General features: G+C 49.0%; 1 protein-coding gene and 1 long non-coding RNA gene across 8 annotated transcripts in view; one reads left to right on the forward strand and one right to left on the reverse strand.

Moving 5' to 3' along the window:
• Positions 1-20024, forward strand: part of PLEKHG5 (pleckstrin homology and RhoGEF domain containing G5) — a gene marked incomplete at its 3' end in the record, with an annotated part of 112383 nt that overhangs the window by 43425 nt on the left and 48934 nt on the right. For 2 of the 7 annotated variants that reach the window (XM_081870820.1, XM_081870821.1), the window contains exon 1: positions 7793-8114. The exons of 4 other annotated variants lie outside the window; for them this stretch is intronic. In XM_081870820.1, coding sequence (XP_081726946.1) covers positions 8028-8114 — 87 coding nt within the window. In that variant the 5' untranslated portion in view covers positions 7793-8027. Of the gene's footprint in view, positions 1-7792; positions 8115-8451; positions 8633-20024 lie in introns of those variants that run through there. One more of the 7 variants, XM_081870822.1, reaches the window with a different exon arrangement.
• Positions 3726-18771, reverse strand: LOC309347112. Its single transcript, XR_014158861.1, has 3 exons — positions 18540-18771; positions 5207-5411; positions 3726-4265 (listed from the first exon to the last, which is right to left on the reverse strand). It is a non-coding gene; the product is annotated as an uncharacterized lncRNA (long non-coding RNA).

The following is a 20024-nucleotide window of genomic DNA, read 5'->3' on the forward strand; positions in this document are numbered from 1 at the left end:
ATAAACTTTTAAAAAGAGTCACAAAATACGTGTTTGCTGTAATGAGGCATTTACAAAGATGCAGTCAGTTTTCATGAGCGTTATCTTTAACCAGATAATGAGCTAACCCAAATGGACTGAAACAGATTAAGGTTTCTTCATCTTCCTGTCCTAGACAATGAGAAGTAGCTCACTTGGTGTGGGGAAAAGGTGGCGAGGGGACCTTGGATGGAGGCAGAGCAGTGAGACAGAGGCAGGTAGATGCAGGCAGAAGGAAAAAGCTGGAATGGATCTGTAGCTTCTCCCTGTGCTGTTTCCAGGGACAGACTCAGGCAGAAGCTGCAGTTCCATTCTGGCATTTTTCTTCTCTCTCTGCTTTCCTTCCTTCCTCCTCCCTTCTGCCTTTCTCTCCCCTCAATCCACTTCTCTGCGGTTCATGGCAGCTGGGTTACTGCTCTTTATCATCTCCTCTTTACCAGAATCCCTGGTTTTTTGAAACACTAGGTGTGCCTGGACCTATGATGGCCAGTATCCAGAAGCTGCCTTCCCTCAGCCTTCATCCAAGGCATAATTAACTTATGGGATTCATCGCCACAAATTGTTCTTAGGGAGAGCAGCACAGGTGGCCTCTTAAAATGGATTAGGCAAATTAACGCGAGAGAGATTTGAAGCAGCAACCTTCATATTTAGAGCCCCACTGCCATGCCTCTCTCTGTCTGGGGTCCTCTTGCTGGACTTTTGCACAGCTCATTGGCTGTGAATTAGCTCTCCCAACTTTAGGCTGAGGGTTGTTTGGATGGAGGAAGCACAACAGATTTCAGAGTGTGGGATGAAAGAGAGGAGCCGAGGGATAGTATAAGTTGTTGGGGGAATATCTGTTCATTTACAAATGTACAAGGTGAGTGTGGTGGTGGAGAGAGAGAGAGAGAGAGAGAGAGTGCGCGCGAGAGCGAGCGCAGGCAGGTAGTGGAACTCTTTTTTTTTTTTTTTTTTTAAATCATTATGCACCTTATCCCAAGACCAGCCGTCTCTGGCCAGGCAGCTGCAAAATCTCAGGCTTACCTCCCAGGTGTGAAACAGCCCACCCCAAATCGTGTGCACCCTAAAATGCTCTGGATTTGTGTTGGGCACAAGTGTGGAACCCTGGCATGCAAGGCCTGGAAGAAGCTGTAATGTTGTATCGTGGAAAGTATGTTTTACACCAGGACAGACACAATTTGTCCTGCTGTTTGTTATGTGTTGTTGTAGCCAAAGCTGGTCCTGCTTAGAGCAGACCCACTAAAATCAACACACATGGTCCAACTGCTTTCAGTGGAGCTACTCTGAGTAAAACTAAGTTGAATAAAGTCTATTATTATTATTATTATTATTATTATTATTATTATTATCATCATCATCATCATCATCATTATCATTATCATTATTGTCATCATCATTTACCTTTACATTTGTTCGCCACTTACTATGTCTCAGTGCAACTCATGTTTACAAAAACACACGTGATTACAATTTTTTTAAATTCATCAGAAAGATGAAAGAACATTAACTGGCTAAAAGTGCTCATCCTGCAATATCAATGGTCATCAGCTGTGATTCCTACATGGCAGGGGGTTAGCCCAGCTGGCCCTTGGGGTCCCTTCCAACTTCCTATGAGTCCATCAAAGCAGGTGATACTTGTGCAGCGCTGTTTTTAGCAGCTGATAGCCACCAGCCACCAAAAGCCATTAAGCAAAAGCCACTAGCACCATGGAAAGAAGCTCTTCTGTAGATCCCAGAAAGCCCCTTTGTGGCCATCGACTCGTCCTCGTTCACCCTTCCCAGCAGGAAGGGTTAGGGTTAAGAGTTTTCTCTGAGCTGTTATGTAAGAAGCTGCAGAGAGGCTCTGTGGTCCACAGCTGCTCCCAGTCTGTGGCCTCTCTGTTGGCGCCTGTGTGTATGAAACTGAGGGGGGCATGGGGGGGGAAAGGACTTGTTGGAGGGTTACAGGAGGTGCTCTGACATCCTCTGGGCAGCTGATCAAGTAGATTTTGGCTAGGATGAAGGCTGCTTCCATCTCTCTGCCCCCCCCAAACTTCACTCTGTGCCAAGATACATGCATGAGGAGCAGATTCAGATGAGGACCTGGCTATGGAATTCTCTCTCCCTGGGGAAAATCCAGCAACGCCCCCTCCACCCTATAGAATTGCAGAGTTGGAAGGGACCACGAGGGTCATCTAGTCCAGCCCCTTCAAAGCAGGAATCTTTTGCCCAACATGGGGCTCGAACCCACAACCCTGAGATTAAGAATCTCATGCTCTGCTGATGCAGCTATCCACGCCTTTAAGTACGCTTTGAAAATGCTTCTATTTGCAGAGGAGGTTTTCTTTCTTTCTTTTTTTTAAAAAAACAACCCAATAGTTTGGCATGGTTTCTGAGAAGATTTTCTGTGCAGCTACTCTGCATTATGTTGCTGTGTCATCATGAATTATTATGTGGTGGTCTTTATTGCTTCTGAATTTTGTAGGCTGCTTGGAAGAGGAAAATTACTAAGCAGTGGGGAAATCTGTGTCAGCTGTGAAATAACGTGGACACTTTAGGTTTCCATTTACTTTTGATGGTCTGTTAAACAATACGACAACAATAGCAATATCAAAACATTGATATTGTTTTATTTTTGGAAAATTTATAAAATATTATATGGGGGGGAATACTTTTGACGGTCTGTTAACATCTAGCGCAGTTGTTTCTCAGCTGTCCAGATTAAAAGTCACTCCCATGGCTCTTTTTTTCCTTTGTCCTCCCAGCAGTTCTGAAAAAGTTGACCTTCCTCATCAGGCTCTATGTTGTGTCTAGAGATGGTTTTGATAACAACTCTTCCACAGTCTGCCAGCAGGTGGCAGGGTTTGCTTAGAGCTGGCCAGCTCAGGCATCACAAGGCCCATGGAATTGTGGGAGAATCTGGCATGATGTTTAACAACATATGAAGAGCCCTGCTAGGTCAGGCTATTGGGGTGTGTGTGTGCATCTAGCCCAGCGTCCTGTTCTCACAGTAGCCAACCAGATGCCCCCATGGGAAGCTCCCAAGCAAGGCCTGAGTCCAGTAGCAACTCTTCCCACTTATGATTCCCGACAGCTGGTTCTGAGAGGCATACTGTGGAGGGAGAATGTGTCAATGGCTACTAGTCACAATCAGTCCTAGAAATTCAAATCACAAACCTCAAAAAGAGAGAGAGAAGTTTTAATATCTTGTATTATTTTTTTCTTTTGCAAATAAATTATCTAACAACAATTAGCAACACCATGTGAAGGTGTGTTACCTGGATGAAGCTAATTCAAAATCACTTGTCCTGGTGCATAATCTGAGTGCAAGTCTGTAGTGGTAGTGTTTAAGAGACTTACCAACATGTCTGACAACATGACCTACTCTAGTATAAACTTTATTCTTCATTGTAAAGCAGGCATAGGCAAACTCGGCCCTCCAGCTGTTTGGGGACTATAATTCCCATTGTCCCTGACCACTGGTCCTGTTAGCTAGGGATCATAGGAGTAGTAGTCCCAAAACATCTGGAGGGCTGAGTTTGCCTATGCCTGTTGTAAAGCATGAACAATCCTTTATTAATGGATTATCAAAGCTCAATTATCAACCAAATTATTTTTTTCAATTAAATTTTATTAAGTTTCAACGTTTTTAACAAACATTGTCAAAAGGCAATTTCGTCTTTTCTCTTATTTTTGTCAACTTCCCCCTTCTGCTACACCGTATCTACATCAAGCAAAATATGTTTAGAGAGTAAACTTCTCAATTTATTCCCATGTAAATGCATTTCCCTTGCTTAAAAACAAACAATTCCCCCCACCCAAATATGGGTCTGATGCAATTTTTTAACCCCTCCCCCATGATAATCTCATGTCTTTTAAACAGTCCCAAGGCTGTTAAGGTATTTCTGAGGAAGGCAATTGGTTTGAATTAAGAATTGAGTTCATTTGTTTTCTTTACTTCAATGTGCTTCATTTTACATTTGCTTATATTGTATTTGCCATCTTGGTGGCCATTCATTCCAGTTTGAAGAGATCCTTTTGGAATCCCTTCCAATCCCCTATTGATCAGCAGGCAATACTTGCAAGCAGAAAGCTTTTAACTAAAGGCACACGAGTCCCGAATACTGTACATCAATAGCAGTGGATAAGCAGATGTTCTACATTGTCTTTTATTGGAGTGGGAAAGCGGGGGAAGCACAAATTAGGTCTGAAAAGACCACTGGGCTGCAGTGACATGAAAATAATGCCATCTGGATTCTCCATGAAAACTGAGTGAACAAAGGAGAGAAAAGGGTGACTGTGGGAGCAAGCTATATCTGTAACACTTTCCAAATCTCAAAACCTCCTTTATTCTGGGACACGGAGGAAGGAAGGGTGGGTTTTGGTTCGTCTTGCTTGTTATTTTTAGGCATGAATGATATTGTAATGCACTTTGTCCTTTCAGTGTATGGCTTCCTGAACTTTGGGCAGCTGAGGTATATTTTTGTTTCTGAATTTAAAATGAAGTCACCCTCGCTCCCAGAAAGCATATAGGAGAGGAAGTGTGAAGACCCTCCCTTTGAAGAACTCAGCCCTCAGGGTTTTTGCATGAGCCGCTGATCTCGATGTAACTCATACAGTGGTTAAGTACTTAATTTGTTCCGGAGGTCCGTTCTTGTATCGTTCCAATTTTAGTATATGTGCTGCTGAAGCGAGCACTCCGGAGGTCAGTTCTTAACCTGAAACTGTTCTTAACCTGAGGTACCACTTTAGCTAATGGGGCCTCCTGTTACTGCTGTGCCACCAGAGCACAATTTCTGTTCTCATCCTGAAGCAAAGTTCTTAACCTGAAGCACAATTTCTGGGTTAGCAGAGTCTGTAACCTGAAGCGTATGTAACCCGAGGTACCACTGTAATTAGCAGGATGCGGACTCAGAACAGGGGCATCATGCGGTGATGCAACAAGGAACCTCCGTAAAAGCCTGAGCAATTTCCCCCGTATCTTTGCACTGTGAGTGACTGGATGCACCAGCCACGCCTGATGTCAAGATGTGGCAGAATTACCCACCCCCCCGAAACTGACCGGAAGGAGGAAGGGTCTCATGCAGAGATGCAGTGGGCAGCTTCCTCTGCAGATAGGCTTGCCTTATCAAATTACTTTCCTCTTTGGGCAGCACAATTTGGGAAATGGCTTCAGTGTTTTGCTCCTGGTTCTCTGGTGTCACTGTACCTCTTCTTTCAAGGGGCTCCAGACGCCTTGCCTGTTGGACCCTCGTCCTGAGTTCTCATGCACTCTTACGCTTCTGTACCAGCCAAGCTGTCCTTTGGCATCAGCTCTGTGCTTTCATCTCCCTTGACATGAATGACGCCGTCTGTGCAGGCTGCCACACGTCTGCCCTGCTTGCAAGTGGCCAAGTATGTGAGGGGGCGCAGAACTGCAGAAAGAGGAAATACGCGCAGGATGAAAAGCAGCCTGTGTTCGAGGAAACTGCTAGCCAGGCAGACATGGGGCTTTGATGGATGGGGAGGGAGCATGGGGGCCAGGTGGGGGGTGTGGAGGAGGCGTAGCGAAGCCTTTTCGATACAGCTCTTGCAGCTGAAAACTTCATTCAAATTGTGATTTAGATGCATGCACCCCACCAAGAAAATGTGTTGCAGCTTGCTGGTGCTGCTTCCAGACATGATTCAAAGCACTGGTGCTGATCTATAAAGCTAGCTTGGACCCAGGCTATCTATTTATCAGCTGGATAGCTCAGTTGGTTAGAGTGTGGTGCTGATAACACTGAGGTTGCAAGTTCAGTCCCCACAAGGGACAGCTGCTTATTCAAGCATTGCAGGTGAGTGGACTGGATGAGTCTCACGGTACCTTCCAACTCAATGATTCTATATTCTATATATGAAAGACCATATTCCCTCATGAAAAGCTGCTCAGGATCTGAGATCATTGAGGGAGGCCCTTATCTCATTCTTGCCATCCTCACAGCCACACTTGGTAGGGACACAGGAGAGAGCCTTCTCGGTGGCTGCTCCCACTCTGCAACTCCTCTCCTGGAGAAGCTAGACTGGCTCCCTCCTTGTTGTCCTTCTACCAGCAGGTGCATATCTTCTTCTTTTGGGAACTGACTTTTTAAATTTGTATTTTAATAGAATTCTTATTTATATTGTTTCAATTCTATTAGAGTTGAATGACTTTGTACTGATTATGTGTTTAGCTTTTATGTATTGTAGTGGTGCTGTTTTAATTTGTGTAAGTTGCTTTGAGGTCCTTTCTGGAGAAAAGGTGAAATAATAATATTAAGTACCAATTATGCATTTGGACACTTTGCAGAACCATGTGAGCAAAAGAAGGGAGCCAGTTCCCTCCCCCCAATATCTTGCAGTTGAAATAATCCAATGGGCACAAACCATACTTCATAGAAGGGGTCTGAATCTTCCCTTTCTGTTCATCTTCTTGCAGATGTGCACTAAACTTTTGCACAATCTTAGAATTATAGAATCAGAATTGTAGAGTTGGAAGGGAACCCCCAAGAGTCATTGAGTCCAACCCCCTGCAATCCAGGAATCTCAGGATCTCAGCTATCTTAACAATGGTGGAAAGGAGCTGGGCAAGGGGAAAACCACTTGGACCCGTGTCTACAAAGCATGAGTCAATCAGAAAACCGTTCTGCCCCGTGTTTTCAAAGCTTGAGACAAGCAGAAGTGTGGATGAGCCCATTGTTATAAGTGCCACATAATACCCATTCTGCATTTGCAAGAAACCAATCTTTTAGTGTGGCAGCACCTACACTTTGGAATTCCCTGCCTATTGACACCAGGCATGTGCTTTCTAAAAACATTTTTGTTTGGACCAGCCTACCCAGATATTTAAGGTAGTGTTTCCCAACCTGGTGTCTCCAGCTGTTTTTGGACTACAACTCCCATCATCCCTAGCTAGCAAGACCAGTGGCAAGGGATGATGGGAATTGTAGTCCAAAAACAGCTGGAGGCCCAAGGTTGGGAAACACTGATAAGGGACGTGGGTGGCGCTGTGGGTTAAACCACAGAGCCTAGGACTTGCTGATCAGAAGGTCGGCGGTTCGAATCCCCGTAACGGGGTGAGCTCCCGTTGCTCGGTCCCTGTTCCTGCCCACCTAGCAGTTCGAAAGCACGTCAAAGTGCAAGTAGATAAATAGCGAGAAGGTAAACGGCGTTTCCGTGCGCTGCTCTGGTTCGCCAGAAGCGGCTTAGTCATGCTGGCTGGCCACATGACCTGGAAGCTGAATGCTGGCTCCCTCGGCCAATAAAGCAAGATGAGCGCCACAACCCCAGAGTCGGCCACGACTGGACCTAATGATCAGGGGTCCCTTTACCTTATACCCAGATATTTAGAATGCTGTTTTGTTTTCTGTTGTTGTCTTCAACCTTTTTTATTTATTGAATTTATATACCGCCCTATACTCTCAGGTCTCAATCTTTTCACGGTTTTAACTAATAATATTTTTCGTTTTTTTAACCGGCTTTCCTTTTACAATCAAGCCGCATATAATTTTTATGAAATAAATAAATAAGGCACCCCCACCCCAAATCTGGAGGGGGTCAACAGGCGAAGAGTTTCGTCCAGAGACCCCTACCACGGCCGATGGACTTTTCGGGCTCCTGCTTCTTGAAACAAGAGGAAGAAGAGCGCACAACCTCTTTTTTTTCTCCGCTGTGCGCTCCGGTGCCTGCTTCTGCCTTGGCGCCTGCGACTGGACAGGAATGGTACGCTCCAGCCGGAGACACTCTCCTCGGAAGGGAATGGTAGGTCCCGCCAGTCTTCCTCCTCCTCCTCCTCCTCCTCCTCCTGTCGGGCTTGAACGTGGCTTTGTCTCGGTGGAGCCTCCAGGCAGGTCTGCCTGTCTGGCTCTTCCGCAGGAGGGAGAGAGAGACGAGAGGCGCAGCAGCAGCAGCAGCAGCAGCTTTGTGCGCCATGAAGGCAGCGGCGGCAGCTGGGGCTTTGGACGGAGCCCCCTCCTGTATCTGAGGCTGCAGACAGCCCCCACCCCCTCAGCCCCATTTTGGAGGCTCTCACAATGAGGCAGCGGCTGGGGGACTTGAAAGCCGCCGGTGACGGTAGAGGGACCCCCGAGGAGCTGCCCGCCAGAGGCGCCATCAAATTGGTGAGTGGCTGGACCGGAATCCAGAAGGAAGGGACAGAAGGGGGGGGGACCTCGGGGAGGGGGCGCAAAACTGGGCACACGATGGTGTTGATTTTTTTTAATGTATTGGTTGGCTGGCTGCAGACGGGGGCCCGGCGCCTCTTGGGCAGACGCGCGGCTCCTTTTCCACCAGGACTAGAAACGTGAAGGCGTTTTAACTTACCAAGGCTGCGCGTTAGCAGGGCGCGTTGGGTAGATCCAGACGCCAATTGTTGTTTAGGGACCAGAGATAATAGCGGAGTGTTGAGAGGCGAAGGAAAGCCAGTTCGGTTTGGACTGCAGTGCGAAACCATCCATCTCTCTCTCGGCTTCTTGGCTAATATTGTTGCTGTGGTGGCTTGGAGAGGGGTGAGCTTTGGATTTTCGAAAGCTGGGAGAGTTTCCAGATGCAAAAGGAAGACGTTTGAGTTGTGGCTGGAGAGCAGAGAAATGGACGCCATGAGCCCGTCTGGTGGGATCTGCCCCTGCTGGGTGTCAAGGTAACCGCTGGGCAGGTGTGCTGCCCGTGTTTGTGGAGGAGGGAGACCAGGCTGGACTCTTGGGAGTGACTGGCAAGATGGTAGTGGGTCCTGTATAGAGGAGCAGCAGATGCCCTCCATCTCCCACTCCATCAAGCGTAAATTTCAGGCCAACCAGTGAGCAGTTTCTTTGATTTCCAAGGGCACAGTTACGGTCTTGGTGGAAGCCAAAGCATTGGATCGGGTCCCCACTTTGGTCGGCTTCGGTTGTTGGGATTGTGCCATTTCCTCAAGGCAATAGTGGGGTTTATCATGTGGGTCATCTCCAGAATTATAATCGCCAATTTGTAGGCAATACAAATATAGGCCATCATAAAACATCCATATATAAAATTTTAAAATATATACAAATAAGCAGCTGTGTAAAAATACGTAATAAGGATTTTCATTGGAGTTCCTTCCTGCTAAATAGTGCCATTCACCACTCTGAGAGATATAAAAATTCAGCCACCCTTGCAGTTACTTCCGGGTTAGTGCCAGACAGGTAGAATCTGATATTTTCATTGTGATGTTAGACTACCCAAAAAGGGGGGATAGCTGGGTGTACAATGGACAGTAGAAAAGAATATGTTCTACTGTGTCCGGCAGATTCAAAAAACATCCACAGATCTCCAGAATTTCTGTGGCCTGTGGCAATTATTTGCAGCCTGACTTTTTTTGGGGGGGGTCACCCTGTAAGAACCAATAATCCCCACCTAAATCCTGCCTCCCTTTCTCTTCTGGGATGGGCTACCTCCAGCTTCCTCTCTGGAATTTCTCGGGCAGGAGTCATGGAAGTTTGCCTGGGGCAGTTATAATATTCGGTGTACTAATTTGTTTTTACAAATGCTGTACTTTGAACAATTTGAAAACAGAAGTGCCAGGAGGGCCCCTCTGAAACTGTAGGGTCAGTAAATTTCGCTGGGAGGGGGCAGGGTTCAAAGCCAACTTTTGCTCAAGTTTCAGTTGCAATACAAAGAAAACAAAACCATGTATTTACAGTTGTGGGGGCGGAGAAGTTGTGCATTGCCACAAACCTGATTCATGGGCCCATTTGGCTGCAGGAAGAGAAATGAAAACCACTTTGTCCTTCTGTGTGCTGGACCAGATATCCAGCCAAGGACAAAAGTGTGCCTGAGAAATTAAGGAGCTCAAGGTACTGCACATAGTCCTCCTCATCCTCATTTAATCCCCATAACAGCCCTGTGAAGTAGGTTAGTCTGAGAGGCAGTGACTGGCCTCAAGGTCACCCAGTGGGATGATCTGAACCTTGGTCTCTCCCAGGTCTGAGTCTGACACTCTAAACGCCACCCCACACTGACCTACCCCACACATCTTGTGGGGCCCGGAACAAAACCTTGGGGGCAGTAAGCAAGACCCCTTATTTTATTTATATTTTTATTCCATAAAATTCATACACCACTTGATTAGGGGGAGGGGGAAAAAACCCCTCAAAGTGGTTTACAAAAAAGATAGGGCGATATAATGATCAACAAGAAAAATCAGCAACAATAATTAAAAACCAGCTTTCTAGACATTTCATCTAAACAAAATGTTTTTAGCAGGAGCTGAAAAGGGTACAGTGAATGGGGGCTGCCTGATGTCAATAGGCAGGGAGTTTCAGTAAAGGAACCATTAGGTCCAGTCGTGGCCGACTCTGGGGTTTCGGTGCTCATCTCGCTTTACTGGCCGAGGGAGCCGGTGTATGACTAAGCCAGCATGACTAAGCTGCTTCTGGCGAACCAGAGCTGCGCACAGAAATGCTGTTTACCTTCCCGCTGGAGCGGTACCTATTTATCTACTTGCACTTTGACGTGCTTTCGAACTGCTAGGTGGGCAGGAGCAGGGACCCAGCAATGGGAGCTCACCCCATTGTGGGGATTCGAACCGCCAACCTTCTGATCGGCAAGTCCTAGGCTCTGTGGTTTAACTCACAGCGCCACCCGCATCCAGAGTTCCACACTAAAAGATGGATTTTTTACAAATAGTGTAATAGTGCCAATTCCACCAGTCAAAGTGGTTGAGTGGGCACCTGTGGAGCGAGGCGATCTCGTAGGTAAACTGGTCCCAAGCTGTTAAGGACTTTATATCCTAATAGTAACACCTTGAACTTGGCCTAGTAGCAAATAGGCAAACAATGCAGATCTCTGAGCAGAGGTGTTACATGCTGCCAAGGTTTCCTTCCTGCCAGCATTCTGCACTAGCTGCATCTTCTGGACCAAGTGCAAGGGAAGTCCCACATAGAGCGCATTGCAGTCATCCAGCCTTGAAGCTACCAGGGCATGAGAGCCTGTGGCCAGCCTTTCCTGCTGCTTCTCCCACGGTGTGTGTATGAATTGGTGCACTTGCTCCGTTCAGCAGCTGTTTCTCAAACGTTTTGGACTTCTAAAAACAACTTCCTCCTCAAAACACGTGCCATGCGCTGACTGTCAGAGGCTGAGGCACACGGGGACACACCCGCTCTAGGCATGGGCATGTGAGCGTGAGCAGCTGTGGACTGGGGCAAATGTGTGTCTTGTTTTTGTGTGTGGAAGATTATACCCCCCCAAATACTTTTGCAGGTGGGCAGTGTGCTGTGGCACTCTTGCCCTGCATGCAGGCAACTGCTTGGCCACTGTGAGAACAGGATGCTCGACTAGATGGCCTACTGATCTGATCCAGTTCTCATGATTGGTTTTTTAGCAGAAGCACCAGCTCCCCTCTTCTCTGACTGGTCCTGATGAACAAAGTTGCTCTGTTCAGATCTGGGCAGAGGGCAGGTGACCTAAGGAAGGGCAGGTGCTCTCTGGAAACCCAGTTCTGTGTCGTGTCTGAAATCGACCTTCACAGCTGAATTGGACGTGTCCTGGAATCAGGCACCAGAATCTCAGATTCAAGGCTCTTGGGAAGCAAAGCTTGGAATAAACGTCTCACTGGAAATCCAAAGCTGGACAGTCGCTTCCACGCACTTCAGACCACCCTTCTCCAACTTGCCACCCTCCAGATGTTTTGAACCACAACTCCTATCCGCCCCAGCCAGCAGAGCTGTGTAGTCCAAAATGCAAGAGAGCCTGCTGTATCAGGGCAGCCTCCTATTCTTACTCAGACCATTATGGGAAACCCAAAAACAGGACCTGAGCACAAGAGCCCTTTCCCTTCCTGCTGTTTCCAGCAACTGGTATTCAGAAACATGACTGCCTCCGACCGTGGAGGGCGCCAGGTTGGGGAAGACTGTCTTAGCTTGTTTTGCCAGATGAAGCCTGTGGGTTCTGCACCATAAAACTGCACCAAGGAGCAGAAACTGGGGGGTGGGGGATAGATGGGCGAAAGGAGACTCAAATTTGCATCTGCTAATCTATATGTTCCAGGTGTCAATCTGGGAACAATTCCTATATCTGCCTGTTCAGCTTGCTGCCTAGGTGATGCTCAACTTCACGGCCACCCATTCCTGGCCTGTTTTTCTCCCTTCTTAGCACTCTTTAAACTGGGCAGCTCCAAAACAAGAGGATGGGTTCTGTTCAATGAGATTTTGCTCAGAGTGGACCTATTGAAGTGAATAGCAACGGCCTGTTCGTTTCAATGGGTCTGAAAGTTAGTTGAATGCCACCTATTGTTTCCAAATAGAGAACTGGCCTCTGCTAAGGGAGGCACCCTGGCCAATATGGAACTCACTCCCATGGGAGGCAGTGATTGCCACAAAACGAGATGGCTTTAAAAGAGGATAATAAAAAAATTTGGGGAGGAGAGCTATTGGCTATGCTCTTCATCCAAGGATGAAAGCAGTAATGCTTCTGAAGGCTACTTGCTGGAAACCCCAGGAGTGGTCTTGTGTACGAATCCTGATTCTGGGCTTCCCATCGGGGCATATGGTTGGCCACTGGGAGAACAGGATGCTGGACTCAATGGGCCATAGGAAAGAGGGCCTATGGCCCATTGAGTCCAGCATCCTGTTCTCCCAGTGGCCAACCATATGCCTCGATCGGAATCCCAGAATCAGGATTCGAACACAAGACCTGCTTTTCACCTGCTTTTCCTTGTCGCACACAAGTGGAGAGAGTGGAGGGAAGCAGCCCCCCCACACCATTCTCTAGCCCCTAAGCTAGCTTGCTCTGTGCCTCTTTACGCCAGCCTGCTGCCCTCGGGTACATTGGAGGATGCAGTCGCCTTAGCCAGTGTGGAAGTAAGATGAAACTGCCTGTTTGGCTGGATTTTGCACATGGAATGGGGGAGAGAGAGGGGGCCATCTTCAGTTAGCGAAATGTCTTGGTATGGCTTGGACAAAGAGATCTGGCTGGAGTGTGGCAGAAGAAGGAGATGCTGCCTGATCATCCACTCATTTGGCTTCATAAGTTCTGATATAAGCAGAAGGCTTTGGGTTCCCTGGAGCTCAGGGTGGGCTTTGACATATCCCTTTGCAAGGTGGAGCCTGTTCCGTTCCGCAGGAGAGGATTCTCAGTGTGCTCCTCTTTCACCTCCTCCATCCCCTGGCACTCATGAGTGCGCAGGAGGCCGGCTGCACTTGGCCATCTTTCCAGTTCGGTCTGGGACCATGGCAGCGGCCTGCGATGTCCCTTTGGCTCCCTGCCTGCCTCAGTCACATGGAACGGCCATGACGCAACAGCCGTCTGTGCTGAGCCACTCGCTTTGGGGCTGAGCCGGCCAGCGCTGCTGTCTGGGACTCTTGGCTGCCTTGAAGCTGGGCTTCTCCACTGCCCCCACCTCCTCCCAGCCTAGTGGAAGTGATTGAAGTAGCAGCCTGGGAAGGCCTGGCTTTTTCCTCTTTTCTTTTTTCTTTTTTGTTCTATTTGTGGTGTGAGCAAATAGGCAGCCTGAGCCCCCACATCCTCTCTCCCTTTTGTCGGGGCTGGCTGGCTTCCAGCCGACAGCTGCAGCCACTTGGCCCTCTGGCCTCTCGGAGACGCCCTTTCTCTCTTTCCGCTTCTCTTTCTCTCTGCCAAAACATGGATTGCTTACGACCTGAGTGGCCGTGTGTGTGTGTTTAAATGTGTGAATTCCAACATTATTCCAAACCCGTGAAAATCTAGGGCTGCGACATTGAGCTGATTTAATGGGATGGACGCGGGTGGCGCTGTGGGTTAAACCACAGAGCCTAGGACTTCCCGATCAGAAGGTCGGCAGTTCGAATCCCCACGACGGGGTGAGCTCCCCTTGCTCGGTCCCTGCTCCTGCCAACCTAGCAGTTCAAGAGCACATCAAAGTGCAAGTAGATAAATAGGTACCGCTCCGGCGGGAAGGTAAACGGTGTTTCCGTGTGCTCCTCTGGTTCAGCAGAAGCGGCTTAGTCATGCTGGCTACATGACCCGGAAGCTGTACGCCGGCTCCCTCGGCCATTAAAGTGAGATGAGCGCCGCAACCCCAGAGTCAGCCACGACTGGACCTAATGGTCAGGGGTCCCATTACCTTTACAAACATTCAGAATAAATAGGCCAATGCGATCTCATCGCCATTTCAGCAATACAGCAAGGGCAGGGTCCTGTAGGGTCCTGTACTTCAGTGGCAGAAAATCAAATAGAGGAACTTGGCTACTGTCTTGGTGAGCTCCTGGTCTCTCCCCTGTAATAAGAAGCGTATAACCTCTGTCTCTGGTTTCCATGTTGGAATACATAGATGGTCTAAAAATTGATGGCGGAGATCATCATACATTTAAGGGCCATGTGAACTAGAGTTTCCACCAGGTGGGCATCACATGGGCAGATCCTATCTCCTTCTGCCATACCCGCAAACCTACCCCAAAGGAGGTTAGAAGGATTACAATTGAACCTAGCCAGTGTAAAAGCCCTTCTTTCTTGTGGGTTAAACAAAAATTGTAAATAATTAAGGTTAAATTCCTGCACCCAGGAGAGTCAAAAATAGATGAGTCAATTTTCTGACTCAGCGGAAGGCAGCTTTCCAGGTTCCTGTGCTTCTGTTAAAGCGGCTTGTGCCTTGCTTGGTGATGGCAGGCAGGCGGGCCAGCACCTTCTCTGCCCTAACCCTCGCCAGTACAGACTGCGAGTGCCGCAGAGGTCAACAGAGCCCCGAGGCTGCCCTTCTGGAGGTCGTCCCTTGGATGAGAGGCATGCTGGAACTTGTCCTGTCCAGGTGCACAACCTTCCTGGCTGCGTGCTGTCCCCCTGAGCCACTCCTCCTGAACTTTAGACACACAAACACACTGAAAGAGCACTCGTTCCTGAAGGGGTTGGTCTTTGTTGTGGTGGCGGCGGCGGCAGTTGCAGAGGGGTGGCATCTTGTACAGAGGATCCCACTGCTGACTCTGGAAAGCTTGGAGAGCCACGAGGAGGAGGAGGGAGAGAGGCCCCTTCCAGCGACAGGCAGTCCTGCTGCAGGCGAGGTATGGAAGCTGCTTTTGGGATGCCTTTCTAGAACCGCAGGATTGTGGAGTTGGAATGTATCCAAAGAATCGTCTTGTTCGCCTCCCTGCAATGCAGGAATTGCAGCTCAAGGGCCCAGAAAGCACAACCTGCTCTTGTGCAGGAGGGCTTGGTGGGTGTCAGAGACATTTGGGTTTTCTGCTTGGGTACCAAGCCTCGCTGGTTGGCTCACGTCCATCTGGGGGGCCAAAGGGGGTTTGTGAGGAAGGGGGGTTTGTCAGAACTGTTTGCCCCTGCACGAAGAAGATGGTGCAGAGGAGTGCTTGATTCTGGATGCCTGCGGAATTCATCTCCCCAAGGGGAAAAAGACAGGTGTTCAAAAACGGTGTTCCTGGGCAGGTGCAGAATGTGTTTTCTTTGGAGAGAGGTGCTTCCTTGTCTGCTTGGTGTGCTGCAGGATCGGGTGCCGGCTTGTCTTGGGCAGAGTAGACCCTCCGCTGCTACTGCTGCTGCTTTGACCAAGAGGTGGTCCAGTGGCAGAGGACATGAAGTGACCTTCATGAAAGACAGTGTGGTGCAGTGGTTAGAGTTTTGGACTAGTTTGTTGGGCTAGTCACTGCTGTTTGGCCTAACCTACCTTTACAAGGTTATTGTGGGGATTAAAGGAAGAAGGGGGAAAAACCATGGACACCGCCTTCAACTCCTTGGAGAAAAAGGTGGGATACCAATGCAAGAAATAGAATCACGGAGTCATAGAATTGTAGGGTTGGAAGGGACCCCAAGGGTCATCTAGTCCAACCCCTTGAGATGCAGGAATCTCAGCTGAAGCATCCATGACAGATGGCCATCCAACCTCTGCTTAAAAACCTCCAAGGAAGGAGAGTGCACAACCTCCCGAGGGAGTTTGTTCCACTTTTTAAATAAATATTAAATAATGATTCACCTTAACGTGTTATTTGCAAAGAGCAATTTATCCCTTTCTCGGTGCAATTTGCAAAGGAGGGGGTGAGGCAGCCTTTGCTAAGCAAACTGGTCCTGAGTTGCTTTGGGCCCTATTGTGCTTAGTACTTGAACCTTGAACCGGGCCCGGTAGCCTGTGCCAATCCACAGACAAGGCATTCCACTCTGGCAACCCTCACAAGCAGCTGCCTTCTGCACCAGCCACAGCCTCCAGACTGAGCCCCACCCAGCTAGGCTGCCACGTGCGTTGGCAGAAGAAAAACATGGCCGAGCGTCATTCCGGTGTTGCAGCCACCTGTTCCAGTGACAGGCCAAGTGGAAACGTTGCTCTGCGAGTTGGCAAGAGGGGTCAGCCTGTCGGAAAGGCCCACACCCCTTTCGTTCCCAGGGTGGAATGCCGCAGTTACTTGGGGGTGAGGGGGTGGGCTTCTGCACGAGCTCTGAGATGCTCTTTTCTGCATCATTGTTTTGCTTATTCTCAGGGTCATGTGGACTTTGGACAGGAGATGTGTTGTCAGGTTCAGTCCTCCTCAAATAGCCTGGCTTTTGCCTGTCAGAGTTTGATGCTGGAGCAGTTTTGCCATGGGGGGGGGGGGCGCGGATGTCTTTCTGTATTGACCTTGCCAAGCCCCACTCCACCCCCCCAGTGATGGGCAGCACTGACCTGGGGGAGGAAAAATAATTGCATTGTAGAGTTGGAAGGGATCTCGAGGATCATCTAATCCAAACCCCTGCAATGCAGGAATTGCAGTTAGGAGGAGAGTTTCCCCATTATTTAGTCACATGGTAGAGCAGGAATGCCAACTTGGCCCCGCGACTGTGGGTGCCTGGAGCCATGGCTGCCATGCAGCATGCAAGGCCCTGGCACTGAAATTTGTGGGTGCCTGGGGAATTTTGTGGGTGCTCAGGCACCAAGGGCAGGCAGAAACAGCCAGTGTATTTTGCTGCACCTGTGGCTAAGACGGCTACCTGGATGCCGCAATTTTACTAGCCACTCGGCCAGTCACAGCGCAGGAAAAAAGGCGTGTGCAGAAGGATGTGACAGGTTTGTAAAATTCTGCATGGTGTGTTGGAAGTGGGGCGGTGGGAGAAGCTTCCCCCCCACCCCTCTTTGGATGCCAGAGCTTGGGTCCATCCATTGCAACTGAATGGCAGGACATATTTGAAAGGAGGTGCTCCTTCGCACCTGTGGAACTCATCACCACAAGATGTGGCAAGGGCTCCTGGTTTCGGTGGCAGCTAAGCCAGTTCATGGAGAGAGGCCCATCAGCAGCCAAGACAGCTAAATGGAACTTCCATGTGCAGAGAAAGTCTACCAGATTCTGGGGAGCAGCTGCAGGAGAGGCCTCGTTCCTTCAAGTCTTTCCAGCAGCTTCACAGAACGCATCTGACTGGCCACTGGAGTGGATGTTTGCCTTCATCCGGCAGTCAGGCTCCTCTTTTGTCAAGAGAAAAGTCCCAGCTGAGTTGTTCTGTCGTCTACTATACATAGGGAAGTGGCAGCTGATGCAATGATATGTGCCCAGGGATGCCAATCCAGGCATGCTGCCAGCAGGAACTTCACTTTGCACCTGGATGGTGGCATCGGCCGGCCTCGCTTTACGGCATGGCTCTGGCGTGTCCCGTCTTCTACCTCTCTGTTAAGTGAGCCCCTCTCCCCTGCCATCTCCCCCCCCCCCACCGCCAGTCCAGGATTGCATCAAGGTTTGGCAGGCCTGGGCATCGCCCGCTGTTTGGTCCTGACTAAGAAGAGCCTCCTGAACTAATTTCAAGGAAGAGTAAACTTGCTGGAGAGGGAATACCCCATTGAAGGTGTCTTGCCCCAAACCTCACTGATGGCAGAGGGAATCAATGCAGAAGGGAGAGAGCAAGAGCAGTGCAGTGCAGTGGTTAGAGTGCTGGACCAAGGCCTGGGAGACCAAATTCCTGCTCAGCCATGAAACTCACTGGGTTTGACCTTGAGCCAGTCACCTGTATCTCAGCATATCCTACCTCACAGGATTGTTTTGAGTGTCAAATGAGCAGGGGGAGAACTATGCACCACCCTGAGCTCCTTGGGGATGGGGAGAAATTCAATAAATAATACCCAGATAAGCAAGCCAGTCTTGTCAGCTGAAAGCAGGCAGGGGGAGAATGAAACAAAACTCTGGACATGCTCAGAGGCACCTGGCTAAGGACAGCATAATCTGTGGCTGTGTCGTTATTGTTATGTACTGAAGTTCTCACCCTGGGCCAGCAGGGGGATACTGTAGATAGTTCAGGTCCACATATGCAAATAAGGGATCAAAAGTGACGTTCAGTGATTGGATAGTTACAGAAAGTTGTTACAGTTACGTTGTACTGGAGCTCTATATAAGCAGGCTGGCTGAACCCTTCAGTTCAGTTCAGTTCTGGCCTGTGAATAAACAAGAGCTGTTTGGAGAATCGCTGTGTCGTCTGATATGTTCACCCACAACTTAACAGTTATAGTGGGCCATTTGCCTGCTGAGAGCTCCCCCCAAAATCACAAGCACAGGTAACCTCCCTGCCTTGCAGCATAGCAGATTTCAGCTTATGCAGCTTCCCCAACCCTCTGCTTATAAAGACAAACTTCACTCGTCCGCCCCCCCCCTCCCTACCTGTTGTAAGAATGACTGTCTGCAAAGGGACACGCCACCGAGAGTGCTGCGTGCGACTTGCTCTGTGTCAAAACAGTGTGAGACACACTTGTTTACAATCCCACGCCCGGCTGTGGAGATTTCCCTTGACTCATCACCAGACGGAGTGTTTCCTGTGAGTTAGCCGGGATGTGCGGCTGGCTGGTGGATGACTGGCTGAGGAGCTGGTTCCAGGCCTGCCTCAACTCAACTGAAGGCTTGCCTGGGCTGGCAATATCCCAGAGGCCCCCACTCCAGGATACCGTATTTTTCGCTCTATAAGACACACCACACCACAAGACTCACCTAGTTTTGGGAGGAGGAAAACAAGAAAAAAAAATTATTCTGAATCTCAGAAGCCAGAACAGCAAGAGGGATCGCTGCGCAGTGAAAGCAGCAATCCCTCTTGCTGTTCTGGCTTCTGGGATAGCTGTGCAGCCTGCATTCGCTCCATAAGACACACACACATTTCCCCTTACTTTTTAGAAGGGAAAAAGTGAGTCTTTTAGAGCAAAAAACACGGTACTTAAAAAAAAATATTAAATGCATTTATGTCTCAGCTTTTTCTCCAACCACCCTGCGAGGTAGGCTAGGCTGAGAGGCAGCGACTGGCCCAAGGTCATGCAAGGAGGCTGAGTGGAGGATCTGAACCCTGGTCTCTCCCAGGTCCCTAGTCCAGCACTTTTCTAACCACTACACCACATTGGCTCTCAAATATATATAATATAACTATCTGGATGGTAGAACATCAGATTTCTTGGCTCAGGATTTTTGACTGGAGACGTTTTGAGACTTACCTGGGATGTTTTGCATGTAAAGCACATGCTGTACCTTCCAAATCTGGGGCAACAGCTCCCCTCTCTTCTGTCCCAAACTCCAGCTGAATCCCTTTGCCCAAGCCAGCCCAAGACATTTTGCTGCCTGAAGATGCTCCGTCTCTCATTCCATGCACAGAATCTGACTGGAGAGGCAGTTTAATCTTACTTCCACACTGGCTAAGGCGACGGCATCCTCCAGTATACCCGAGGAAGGCAGGCTAGCCTAAGAGGCACGGAGCAAGCTAGTTTAGGGGGCACAGAGAGAATAGGGGAAGGCCACTGACTCATGAGGCAGCTGCTTCCCTCTTTCTAATGATAGGGCTGGCCGTGCCCTTCCCTTCACTCTCTTCACTTGTGTGCAACAAGGAAAAGCAGTTGGAAGTAAGGACAGAAAAAGAGGCTTGCTGGATCAGGCCAGAGGAGGCCCATCTAATCCAGCGTCCTGTTCTCAACGTGGCTAACCAGATGTCCTGATGGGAAGCCCCAGCGCAGGATTTGAACACAAGACTGCTCTCCCCTCCTGTGGTCTCCAGCAACTGGATATTCAGAAGCATTGAGACCTTCCAGGTGTCCCTATTTTCCAGGGGCAGTCCTGGATTAACAGTAGCTGCCCCGGTTTCCGATTTGATCCGGGAATGTTCCACTTTTC

Source organism: Podarcis erhardii (genome assembly GCF_964252035.2).
Source record: "Podarcis erhardii genome assembly, chromosome: 7".
NCBI lineage: Eukaryota > Metazoa > Chordata > Lepidosauria > Squamata > Lacertidae > Podarcis > Podarcis erhardii.